This window comes from Macrobrachium rosenbergii, chromosome 15 (assembly GCF_040412425.1).
Source record: "Macrobrachium rosenbergii isolate ZJJX-2024 chromosome 15, ASM4041242v1, whole genome shotgun sequence".
NCBI lineage: Eukaryota > Metazoa > Arthropoda > Malacostraca > Decapoda > Palaemonidae > Macrobrachium > Macrobrachium rosenbergii.
In genome coordinates this window covers 34,376,629-34,390,120 of record NC_089755.1, presented here as the reverse complement: position 1 = coordinate 34,390,120, position 13,492 = coordinate 34,376,629, and the positions used below count along the sequence as shown (strand labels likewise).

At 37.6% G+C, this 13,492-nt stretch overlaps 1 protein-coding gene across 6 annotated transcripts in view; it reads left to right on the top strand.

The window, feature by feature from the left end:
* Positions 1 to 13,492, top strand: part of LOC136846537 (CTD small phosphatase-like protein 2) — a 94,282-nt gene that overhangs the window by 76,517 nt on the left and 4,273 nt on the right. For 5 of the 6 annotated variants that reach the window (XM_067117399.1, XM_067117398.1, XM_067117403.1 and 2 more), the window contains 7 exons: positions 8,254 to 8,512; positions 8,877 to 9,055; positions 10,352 to 10,448; positions 11,052 to 11,379; positions 11,700 to 11,779; positions 12,023 to 12,196; positions 12,908 to 13,137. In XM_067117399.1, the coding sequence (XP_066973500.1) occupies positions 8,254 to 8,512; positions 8,877 to 9,055; positions 10,352 to 10,448; positions 11,052 to 11,379; positions 11,700 to 11,779; positions 12,023 to 12,196; positions 12,908 to 13,137 (1,347 nt within the window). Of the gene's footprint in view, positions 298 to 8,253; positions 8,513 to 8,876; positions 9,056 to 10,351; positions 10,449 to 11,051; positions 11,380 to 11,699; positions 11,780 to 12,022; positions 12,197 to 12,907; positions 13,138 to 13,492 lie in introns of all 6 variants that reach the window. The other variant, XM_067117401.1, reaches the window with a different exon arrangement.

Below are 13,492 nucleotides of genomic sequence, written 5' to 3'. Positions count from 1 at the left end.
GAATCCTTTCGTTTAGATCTTCCTGAAATGCTTTTGGATATTTCCAAGTCAAGTCGTTCATATTCGTCCAATCACCGTCTTGATTAACATTACAGGGCTTACATCATTCGACCGGTGATTGTGAAAGGAAAGGCAATCGAAAGAAACCCCCTTCCTTTTTTTTTTATAGTGACTTCGTTTCAGCAATGTTGCCGAGTGCGATCACAGGACATGTGTTAGTGGTACTGGTTGTCCCTCCGTGTGATGTGTTGTACTTAGGGCTTGCTGATTTCGTGGATATTTTAAGGACCTGGTGAGGTATGTAGCCACCTCCCTTGCCAAATATAGATAAAGAAAGTGTGGACGTTATGCTAAAGTCATAAACTTCATTTCAAGTGGGATTAGTTGGTGTAATTAAAACGACGTTTTTCTCTTATGTAACCTAGACCTAGTGTGCATGTGTGTTTGTTGCATTGTTTACCGCGTAAAATATTTCGGCTCCGTTTCCCCCACTGTTTTCAAAATAACACAACAACGTGACTTGGGATATGTATCGAACGTAAGATCCGAACATTGGTAAAGTATTTTGATGTAAGTACATGGAATGCCTCAATGATGAACTGATGTAGCAGTTTTTTCCCCTTAGGCGTTAGCCTTGAACGCGGCCGTGAGTCATCCTTCACTTCCGAAACTGATACCTACAATGAATCGCGGATTTTATAGTTAAGGAAAAAAATATAGTTTTTATTCCCTCAGAGGCTGACTGTTAAAGGGAACATGGCGTAGAATACCGAAGCTAATGTGTACTAAAAAGGATACGTTATTGTCAACACACGACGATCCTTCTATCGGCAGAAAAGTGCTCTTACAGCAAAGCAATGTGGAAGTGCGGTGTGTTGTGTGTGTGTGAGTGTGTTTGTGCGTGCGCGCGCGCGTGTTCATATGTGTGTGTGTTGGTGATGGGGTGAATTGGCAACCCGCCCCCCACCTAGATCACCCCACCCACGACCTACCCTTGTTGCCAGCTGTGGGGAGAAAGAGGAAGAAAACGAGGATGAGGGGAGGGGGGGACGGGTTTGGGAATAGACGGGGATGGATGGAAGGCAGGTCGTAGGCGGGGAAGGAGAGAGAGAGAGAGAGAGACACCTTTGCAATGCTGCTGTGCCTCTTCCCCTTATTCTCTCTCTCTCTCTCTCTCTCTCTCTCTCTCTCTCTCTCTCTCATTGTCTCTTCCGCTCTGTAGTGCAAGTAGTGATATTTTTGTTTATGTGAAGTTTAAACCAGACCATTGCGCAGGATTGTACCGTAGAAAGACAGTCTTTGGGAGTCACATGTGCACAGGGGTTGGACAAGCTGCTGATGTACCTTCTGTGTAGAAGTATGAAGCAAATGATGTCGAAGTTTTTACTGAACAGGGGATTCATCCACAGTTTGCAGTTAGAGTACGCCTATGGTTGTGGCAGTGTCGTTTTCCTCTGAGACACCCATATATATGTGTGTATGTGTGTGTGCATATATATATATATATATATATATATATATATATATATATATATATATATATATATAGAAAGAGAGAGAGAGAGAGAGAGAGAGAGAGAGAGAGATGGCAGCTGCAGACGTTCGGATGTTATGCGATAATGAAAGCTGGCAAGAAATCCTTCACCATTCTCTCTCTCTCTCTCTCTCTCTCTCTCTCTCTCTCTCTCTCTCTCTCTCTGTAACCCAGGGCCTGGATAAAAAGACAGCTCTGTTTTCTTAAGGGAAAGAAAGCTACTTGTTAACAATGATAATGTGATAAAAATAATCGCAGTGGTTTGAGCTTCATTGAAAATAGAGGTGTAATAACATTAATATAAATGCGTTAATGAACGCAGGTATTACGTAATGATATTATTGATAATTATAATGAACAAATGGTAATGATGACAAACATTTTCTTCACTGAAAGCATTATTTGATTCCATAACACAGGCTCATGACACTTTCAAATAACAACCTCATTTTCTCGGGAACTTTTTTTTTCTTTTTTTTTGCAAGAGGCGGAGACAGGCATGATTGTGCGGGTCTCTGCCAATCCATAAACAGCCACTGTTTGTCTTAAATCGCTTTGCGCTCCCTGTCCTTCCATTTTTGTTCCACAGAGTTCCACAACATACAGCTTCCTTTGAAGTGTCTTCTTATCTACTAGCATACTGTTCTTTTTGTCTGTGCCTCATTTAAAACTACAAGACTGATATCATTCTTCAATTGTATCAGTTATTTACCACAATAATAATAATAATAAGGGTGATTTTTTATTTGTATTTTCCTCTATATTCTCCAAAGAATATTGCATTAGCCAGCTGTCTCAAGTCATAGTTTCTGGGGATATATTTACGTTTATTTTTTCATGTTTTGAGATTTTATCGTTATCATCATCATCATCATTGTCATCATGAAAGTTCTCCCATATCTCTTTTATCTTGCGGTCCAGTGCTTCTCCTGAGTTCTTTTTTTTTCTAACTGATTTTTCTGGCCTTCTTATCACTCGTCCAGTAACTTCCATATTGATTTCTCTCTTGGCTGTTCTATTCTCTTCTTGTGCCCAAACCATTTCAGAGAGATCCCGATAGTTTCCAGTCTCTGGAGACACAGCATCTCTCTCTCTCTCTCTCTCTCTCTCTCTCTCTCTCTCTCTCTCTCTCTCTCTCTATATATATATATATATATATATATATATATATATATATATATATATATATATATATATATATATATATATATATATATATATATATATATATATATATATATGTGTGTGTGTGTGTGTGTGTGTGTGTTTGTGTGTGTGTGTGTGCGTGTGTGTCTACCCACAGTGGTGCAATAGCACGTTCTTGGAGCATTATGTTCGCATCTGCAAGATCTGGAGTTCGATCCTATCGTACTTCCCACCATTTAACGCAGCTGTGAACAGGCACTAGTGTCACCTAGGGATCAGCGAAAGGGCATAGGGCTAGCAACCTCATCTCAAGGAACTCGCAGCGCCCTGTTGCTGATCTGCCCGAGTTGGAATGTGCGTAGCTTGAAATGATGTGGGGTCAAAAGACCAAGAGACCGTGATGATATAAGTCAGCAGAAGCATCATCAACTCATGCCAGGCGAGAGGTTATAGTAGGTCACGTGCTCGGGAAGAAGGGAACTTCTTTTTTTTTGGGGGGGGGGATATGGGTAGGGGGTAGAGACGGGGATGTTGGGAGAGTTGCCCTGGGGAAGTGAAAAGCTTTCTTTCTTTCTCTCCACCCTTCATATTTCTGCTCAAAGAAAGTCCCCATTCTTTCTTGTTTATTTATTTGAAGTGTACATACATACATGTGTATGCGATACATATTTGTAGGCCATATGTGTGTGTGTGTGTGTGTGTTAGATACACAGAGGAGGTGTTGGCGAATAGAATAAGCAAAATTTACTCCTATGAAAAGAACGTAATATCAAGCGTCCCAGAATAGCCTTCTCGTTACAGCTATTCACATGTGAGTACCTTGGACCTTTTCTGAGTACAGAGAGAAAGAGGGAAAATTCAAACTTATACCCTAAAGAGAGTTTCTGGATATCTGTAGATTTACCTATAGATCCGAGGGCGAAATGGCTTTAAATGAAACCAAATAACTTACGTAGCGAAAATTGCCCCAGCTAGTCTTTGAATATTTGTGTCGATAAGTGTATACTGTTGGTGCTTGCGAATAAGCATTCAGCTCATTATTTTTGTGCCTGTGTATACGTCGTGAGTAGTGATGAGAACAACGTTGTTCGGAGACCGCAAACCCCCGCCAAGGCTGAGCAATCCTAAGATCTAAAGACTACATAGATCTTGAGCAGTCCAACCCCCTCCTTCCCTCAGGCCCCTTATCAAGATCAGGATCTCTTATAAAATCTAATTAAGACCCTTATCGAGATCCTGATCTCTTACAAAATGTAATCAAGGCCCCTTATTGAGATCTGGATCTTTTACAAAATCTAATCAAGGCTCCTTATCGAGATCTGTATCTCTTACAAAATCTAAGCAAGGCCCTTAATCAAGATCTGGATCTCTTACAAAATCTAATCAAGGCCCTTAATCAAGATCTGGATCTCTTACAAAATCTAATCAAGGCCCTTAATCAAGATCTGGATCTCTTACAAAATCTAATCAAGGCCCTTAATCAAGATCTGGATCTCTTACAAAATCTAATCAAGGCCCTTAATCAAGATCTGGATCTCTTACAAAATCTAATCAAGGCCCCTTTTCGAGATCTGGATCTCTTACAAAATGTAATCAAGGTCCCTTACCGAGATCTGGATCTCTTACAAAATTAAATAAGGCCCTTTATCGAGATCCGGATCTCTTATAAAGTCTAGTCAGTGCCCTTATCGAGATCTGGATCTCTTACAAAATCCAATCAAGGCCCCTAATCAAGATCTGGATCTCTTACAAAATTTAATCAAGGCCCCCTAATCGAGATCCGGATCTCTTACAAAATCTAATCACTCGTAGCCAATCACGAGGCCCACCTTCAGTAAAGTTTTCCCACAAATCGAGATGTTACTTTTTTTAGTAATCAAGCTAATCAACACACTAGCAAGCTAAGCCGACAGCATACCCTCTTCAACATCTGTTGGCAAAGGTAATAAAATAAAATTAATGATGATGATGATAAGTAACCTTGAAATCGGCAGCAATGTTTAACCCACGTTGTTTAGCAACAAAAATAAATAGGTAATTATTATTATTATTATTATTATTATTATTATTATTATTATGTGTAATGTGCTCGCCATATTTTATAAAACAAGGTCGAAAAAAGGAAATAAATATAGCAAAATAACATAAAAAAAAAAAAAAAGTGTTTCTGAAGGAATCACAGTTGCCCGCGACGGTGGCAAATTGCTATTTGGCCTTTGAACTGTTGAGTATAACATTGACCCTTGTATCCATTACGTGGAATGCTGAATCCCCTCATCCTAAGATGATAATTACTCGTATATACGAAGGTTGAACTCTTTATCTTCATAGATTTTACATTTATAGCGTTTAAAATACTTTCAACCTTAGCTGATGGACGGTGGTACCTGTGAGATAGGTCAGTTACTTAATGCCCCCAGATGTAAGCCTGGGCATAAGAAACAAATAAACAGTTGTTTATTGAAATTCAAATGAAGGTTGCAGTTGCGTTCTTCTCTCTTGATTTTTTTTTTCTGGAATAAATACGAAATTCTGTGAATAAAAAATCTTTTCATTGTCAGTGAGAAGTTTGGCTTGCCTTTTGTTACATGAAAGGGCTATTGTTTTTGCAGTAAGGAAGCTTGCTTTGTAAACAAAGTTGTGTATTTTTTTAATATACATGTTTTATTGATGTAGTGTCAATAAGTTTTTTATGAAATGTGGAAACTCACCGGCTATTTAATGAGATACTAGTTCTTTTTTGTTACGTGAAATCGCAAACTTTCTTTTTTTTTTTCGAAAACGAAGTTCCATGTTCATATTTTTACAAGTTTTAGTTTTATATTACGAAAGCTCGTTTTTGTTTGAAATATGAACGCTGTTAGCGTGTTCACTAACATAATATGAACAGTCAATTGCTTATTATTCTCGTGTCTGTAAACTTACGTAAACAAACTGACGCTCAGAGAATGACTGTGTAGGGGAACGGATTTTTTAAAGTATGCGCAAGGCGGGATGTATACTCCGTGCCTTCCGTTTACCTAATGACAACAAATGCAAAGCCTCGTGCCAAGTTAGCGCGCTCGAGTCGCTCGGTTGCCCTGCCAACTTCTTCCCTCGACGTTTTTGAAGAATTCAAGGCGAGCAGTTTGTTTACCCCGGGGTTTTCAGGGTCATTTAAGTCACAGCATGGAAGGCGTGCGTGTGAGAGAGTGAAATGATTATTATTATTATTATTATTATTATTATTATTATTATTATTATTATTATTCCACCCTGGTTAGAACTCCCACAGTCAGCTAACTGCCAGGTATAACATAGTACCTAGGTCAGTAGAGGCACCAGGGATTTAACAATGTGCCAAGAGCATTCCAGCTTGCTACTTATGTTGAACCCAAGTTCTTTCGTGGTGAGATGGATAAGAACACTTTTATGTCATCACTTCATATGGAGAGAGGTTTTGTGTATTGTGTTTGAGATGACTGTAAAAAGCTTTATTTTTTCACCCAATAAAATTGTGAAATACAAATGTTGATTAAAAGTTTTGGATTTTGAAAAATAATGGATTCTAAAGGCTTAGTTATTACTCACTCACTCTGTCTTTTCAGTTTCATTGTTACCCATTGCTACTCACATCAGACTCAAGGTGTTTTGAAAGTTTCCAAGCTTGGCTATGAGATGTTTATTCAGAGATTATCACTGTTGTATCTCAACAATTTTGGCATAAAGCATTAGCAGCTGTTGACAGTCATATATAAAACTATTCTCATATTTTCAGTTGATATTTTCCTCTTCATTATGTGATTTTTCTTCTGGCTTCTTTCATCTCTTTTTTAGCTTTTTAGCAAATGTATAATCAGTTCTCTTTGAGATTTCTAGTCAGTTTATGGCCCTTGGATCTTTGAGAATGTGTGCTCTTTGATAACATCATTGTCATAAATCTTTTTTGTCAGCTTTTCCCTAAATGGGATGAGATGGGAGCGTGTTCTCTCCGCTCATGTCTGTCTTGTGCTCATTCTGCCTGAACTTCAATCAGGTCTACAGTAGGCCTTCATCTGTTCATTTTTCCGTGGTTTCCAGGGCCTCCCTATGGCTGTCCTCATTTCTGTTGCTTCTATATCTACTTATTTTCTGACCAAGTGTCCCTTGTCCCTTCCCATCTTAAGTCCAAGCCATTTCAATCTTTGAGATTTCAGTATTTTTTCCAGCCTCTGGATGCCACGTCTCTGCTTCAGTTCTTCATTCATAATACGGTCTGCCCACTGTAGTCTGGCAAAGATTCTTAACAATCAAGGGTCACAACTTTTCAGTCTCAATTTCCCTGTCAGGACCCATGTATCTGCTCCCTTTACAAGCTTTATTTACCCTTTGTGAGTCCTTGCTCTCTATACTAATGACATTTGCATTTACCACGGGTTACCTATCGCTTTCCATGTCATCCATGCTTCATCTAGTCATTATTATGTCTAATAATAGTAAAAATAGACCTGTTTGTGAAGTTGAACCAAATTAAGCTACTCACATCATTGTCATTTTTCACATTTGTAGATGTATTGCTGTTTCGTAAAAACGAACTTGCAGTGGTTAATGCAGGACCATTTTGTTTCATGTTTTCCCAATTATATCCCGGCAGTGAAAAAAAAAGTATTTTGGTTTACTAATAAATATTATCCACAAGTAATGAATATTTTTGTGTAACAGGTATTTTACTATTCTGTTGCATTTCTTTTGCTGTTGCACAGCATTTCAATTATTTGTATCTTGTGATATGATACATCTCATAGCTCTTTATTATCATCATTGTTAACCGAATAGATATTGCTCCTTCAAGCTTTCATTGTGTATGTATTGTTGTTAGACATAATTAGGCCTACTGAATATACAATGGATCTTGTGAGGGAGTTCTTGCCCACATATTTCTAGTCAGTTGATCATCTTCAGTTTGAAAACCTGGACAGATTCTTTAAATCCAGATTCCCTCTTGCAGCAGGAATATCCCCTTTGGCATGATCTAGTGTCCCTACTTCTTTCTTGTAAGTAAAGGGCAAGAGAAGTTTTAAGATCTTATCTGTAGTCTTTAGTGTCTAATGTGAAAGACCATTTAGTGCCACATAATGTATCCTACAGCAAGTGTGATGGTTGTTTTGGAAAACTGGGTCAAGAGCACCATTGAAGGCACTGTTTGCCTCGTATTGGATCTGCAATTCTGACTTGTATTAAATTCACATTAACCTATAACAAACTTACTTTGCACTGGTACTCCTATTACAAATGCAGCTGTCATATTTTAGTATATACCTCACATTGGTGATCATTTTAAATAGCCCTACTACATAAAATATTCCCTTTACAGTATATCTTGGTAATATTATCTTTTGTGTGCAGTATATGGATGCAGTGGTTTTCACAGAATCTGTTGCTTACTTAAACAGGCAGGTTTTTTATGGAAGAATTGGCTGATTTAGTGGTACAGTAGCCTGTTTATACCACACACACTCTGTCCTGAAGTTGTACCAACTCCAGTGACATTCTCTGATTTTCTCATTGATATGCAATTGGCAGCCTTAGTACAGCAACATTCTCTTTTGTTTCAGGAATGTGGTAGACTTGAGGATGAACCTACGTTACCGTGTGAGCCGTCGCCAACGCAGCAGCCCTGCTAGTAGCAACAACAGCAACAGCGGTGGTGGTGGCGGTGGAGTTAGCAGCAGCGGTAGTAAGACCCACCACCGACGTACGCCCCTCTCTCCTGCTCCACGAGCACTTTCCCCATCACAGCTTCTTAAATCTCATCCCGTGAAAGCACCCAGGTCTCACAGGGCAATCAAGAGAGCTGGTGGTGATGCCTTTGAGGTATGTCATGGCTGTGGTTTTTTTGACATAGAAATTTCCATTTGTAATAGTTAATGTAGAAGGTGCTCCTTGATGCAGTATGTAGGTCTTGTAAGCTCTGAGCACTATAAATTTTAGATATACAGATTGTATTTTTCTTACTAATGGTAAATTACATTATGTTGGAGGTTTTAATATTAGCTATATAGAAAGAATTTTGTGAATTGCAGGACTTTTACCCTTTCTTAAATTGTAATTATAAACGTGCACAATACTGTTGATAATTGATTTCCATTTGCAGTCTGTAGTACATTAACTACATTTTACTGGAGCCGTCTTCTTTTTTATCACAGATTTGCCCATTCATAATAATCCTTTTTTTCAGGAACAGAATGAGAATTATGTGCTCTCTCCAGCTCAGTACAACAGTGTGGTGAACGTCTCTATTGCTCATCACACACCTCTTCGCACACGACGTTTCTCCAGTCAGACTCCTGTCATTGATTCTGATAACAACATTATCTCACCCAAACTGCTCAAACCACGACCTCTTAGAGTTAGCAAGTAAGTCATTACTGTAAAACAAGCAGTATCAGACATTTTGTTGAGATTAAACAGACAAAAAGAATCCAAATAATGTATTCTTTTGAAAGAAACTACGATCCAGTACTAGAAAGTAAGGGATGTCAGAATAGTCGTAAACAATTTCTTTTGTTCCTAAATAAGTATTTTTTTTAACAAAAGGTCATTCATTCAATCTTGGTGGTTACATTAAGGTCAGAAGACCTCATAGGGGTGGCAAGTAGCATTTGAGACATCCCTTTAAGAGAAATTTTTTCTTTGACACTTCTGTGGTAGGGAAGGATAGGGAAGGAGTGAGGACTCCTCGTGGGTTATACCTGTAGCAGTTGAAGATAACATGGCTTTGGCACAAATTTCCAGTGTTTGGGAAAGAATCAACCTAGGTGATTTGCTGGAGTGTTTTCATAGTTTCAGAAAAAGCACCTGTATAACCTGAATGAACTCATTTCCCACTTTGTGGACAATGCAAGGATCATATGGTATGGGTGTCCACCTATTCAATTGTTTTGTATTTAAGGCATGAATAGACGACTTGAGTTTGTGCTACAATTAGTCATAATGGGGAGAGTCACTTGATTGAAACTTGTTTATTACTAGGGGCTTGGCATTTGTTCCTTCTCAAAATTTGGCAGAGTACAAAGAACTAGAGAAGAATTAAGTGTTTTATAGAACAAGTTTAACAGACGTCTGGAGCAGAGTGATAAAAGTGTGGACAATTTGGTAAAGTTAAACCATTAAAACAAGACTTTCGATTAGCTGATTTTTGACAAGAATCCACCTCATGATTCACTGAGCATAGTAGCAGGATACTGGATGGTTCCAAGTACTGGGGTAGTAAACAACCCCTAAGTTGCTTGTGACAATCATACTTTTTCACAGCACTTAAAAATGTGTTATTTAATACACTCAGAACCATGTAAGTGGCTAAAACTCATAGTGAGCTTAGTTTAGGATGCTAGATATGTGGTGTCCCTTTGGCCCTTGGCCGAATTGCTTCTTAATTTATGGCATACCAAACAAGGATATTGTCTTAAAGTGATTTTTATTACTAGTGTGCCATTGAAATACTTGTACTACCAGAATACTTTTTCATTGTTGTGAATGTTATCTTTATCTTAAAGAATGACACACTAAAGAATGATCGTTACTGTCATTGTCTTATGTATTCTTTGTGACGTTTTGCAATTTAGATAATAAGGGCATGGAGTTAAAAAACTTTTCATTAGTGTATATTAGTGTAAGTACCTTTTGGTTTATACTTGAGTATTTTGTTTTCAGGAGGCACAACCAGGCACCATCAGACTGTCGACGCCGTTCTCCAAAGAAGTCACATAGTCGGCGTCCTCATATTGTGCATGTATCTGAAACCACAAAGGTATTCCATTGTTCCTCCCTTCAATTAAGCCTTTGATATAGCATGGATATTGCAACTTAAAATAGGTTTATTTAATATGTTTAGGCTCCTTGTGAAACTTCATACAGTATTCCCTTCTTTTCCTTGTTTGGAGGTAGCCATTAGTGCACCTCACCCAGTGCCCTGTAGATGTTACTTCACGTCCTTCGCGGCATCCCTTTGGTCCTTGTCCAAAGGGAGGTAACCCCTTGCATTCTTTTTGCTATGCCTCCACTCACATTCTCTTCCTTCCATCTTACTTTCTACCCTCTCCTTACCATTATTGCAACTTTTTCAGTGGTGAATGACCTCATAGGTCCCAGAGCTTGGCATTTGGCCTAGATTTTATATTCCATTCCATTCCTTTTTTCTTTTCTCAATTACTGGATAACTCTGTTGGAAATAAAGGTTTATTATACTTTCAAAATGTCAGCAGTATTTTTCATGTTAGGATGATAATTCAGGTGAACAATTTTTTAGATATAATAAGCATGTGGTACGTTTTATACATTGCATAGTTAGCTCGAGTATGCCTTTCTCAACGTTGTGCACAAAATAAAATGTTAAGGTTATTCTTATTTGCAGATGTTGAAAGAAGTACAAGAAATTAAGGCATCAGCCATGAATACGTCTCTCTTTTCCCCTGTCTATTCTGTGGACTCATCACCTTCACTATCTCCATCATTATCTGATCCCATGGGTGAACGTGAGTATGCAAGAGACATCATAGAGGAAGGGTATCCCGTGAAGAAGGATCAAGAAGATCTAGATGATGTTGAAGATGAAGATAGTAACACCCATGGAACTCTTTGTCCGGAAATAAGCTCGCACACTTCTGATCTCAACCATTTGACCACACGCATACAGCTAGACATTCCACATATATTAGAATCTCCTACCCCTGATTCACAAGGTAAAGTCACAGGCTGGCATGTCAATACATGCTGACTGACCCTTTTTTTTTTTTTTTTTTTTAAGGAACTCCCACAGTTTTCTGAAATTGTAATTTTATTTGCTATGCTAATGCTTTTAATGCATGTATAGTTATACATCTTTTAACAGTTACATGATGTATTGCAATAGTAAGGCATGAAAATTTCAATAATATAGCGTCCAAAATGTATTGAGGGCAGTTTTGTTAGTACTTAAGGAAGTTACTGCATTATATTTTTATATGATGATATACTGTATGTTCAAAGTGAAGTTGAGTATTGTTGTTGTCCTTAAATTCAGGTTTAGAACCAGAGGAAGCTGAAATGATGATTTCCCAAGTATCACAGTGCTCGGTTCAAGAGAACAAGGAAAATTATGAGGTAAAGTAATGCATTTATATTTCAAGAGGTCTTGTCATGGTTTATGATACTTTTACGATGTTTGCAAACAGGTGTTATTATAGCGATGTATATATAGTACTATTCTGCAAGTCATTACAAAGTAGATATGATGTTCCACCACTTTTAGGGTTAAATTGTATTTATATATTTGAAATCACTTTGCGAGATCTTGGCTCATTATATGGTATTGAGAGTTTCTTATTTGAATTTTCTGTTCTGCAGAGTGGAGGAACTTATGAAACTTCATGTGATGAAGGTTATGAGGAGTGGGAAACTTTTGACCCCTACTTTTTCATCAAACATCTTCCACCCTTAACCCCTGAAATGAGAGCACGAAATCCTGCTCTGCCGCTCAAGACTCGCAGTTCTCCAGAATTCACTCTTGTTCTTGACCTGGTAAGATTGGTTGCTTGAGGTTATAAATTCTTTTGTCTCTGGTGTCAGGATTAGTGTGATTATTGGAAATGCTCCATCCCTTGCTATGTAGGCGTTATGGGCAATGTTGTTAGAAAGCATCATACAGTATTTGTCTTTAACTGAAACAGATTTAGTCATTCCAGTGAAAGTTTTTATCAGTTGAACTTAATACTAATGAGTTGATGGAAATCTCATGAAATAATTAATTTTATAATGAAATAGAGTAAAACATTTCTATCCTAGACCTAAAAATGTGTTAAAGAGTTCTCCATTACCAAGTAGAGAGTGTTATTACAGTAATTTTGTTACTTCTAAAATTTGGGCTCTTGTTGTTTTCCGTGATGGCATGTTGGATCTAATATAATAATTAGAAATTTATTCAGTTGAAATTTTAAGAAGTTATGTATTAAATAGAATATATAATTACTCAGTCGTTATGTCACTAAAGCACTGTACGTTTATAATAAATCTCTTACAGCAGTCACTTTTGCTCTCAATTCTGCTTTATTCCCAAAGCAATATGACACACTTATAGTTGATAATTTTCTCAAAGAATACTTTGGATCATCCTTTTCCTTATTTAGTTACGATACTAATCAAAATTCAAAGTGAGTCATTATTTTTGGAACTTGGATTTTTCAACACCTAGCAAAGGAGCATGCCCACATGTTTACTTTGTCTCAATTCTAGGATGAAACTTTGGTCCACTGCAGCCTTCAGGAACTTGAAGATGCCACCCTCAGTTTCCCTGTTGTGTTTCAAGATGTCAACTATCAGGTGTTTGTGAGAACTCGGCCTTACTTCCGTGAATTTCTGGAGCAGGTATCACAGTTGTACGAGGTCATATTGTTCACAGCGAGTAAGAAGGTGTATGCTGACAAGCTAATGAACTTATTAGATCCACAGCGTAAATGGATCAAGTAAGTAATACTGTAGTTTAATAGATCGATATATAGCAACAATTTTATGCCTTTATAGGTGTTAATATATTTAGCATTGTATAGATGATCTTCACAAACAGATTAGGTTCCATGAGCCATACTTAAGTTATCAAACAGTCCTAGCCTAATTATGCAACACTCTTTAGCAAAAATACTTATGGTATTGTTCATGCAAACAAATTTGCTATGCAAAATGTTACTTTAAAGCTTACTGTTATACCCTATTATACCACATCATAAAATAAAGTTCATAATTTAGATTAGGAATGGGAAAAAATTCTGTACTTACTCTAATTTTAAACATTTTGTTTAAGAAAATTTTGGCCAGTTTGAT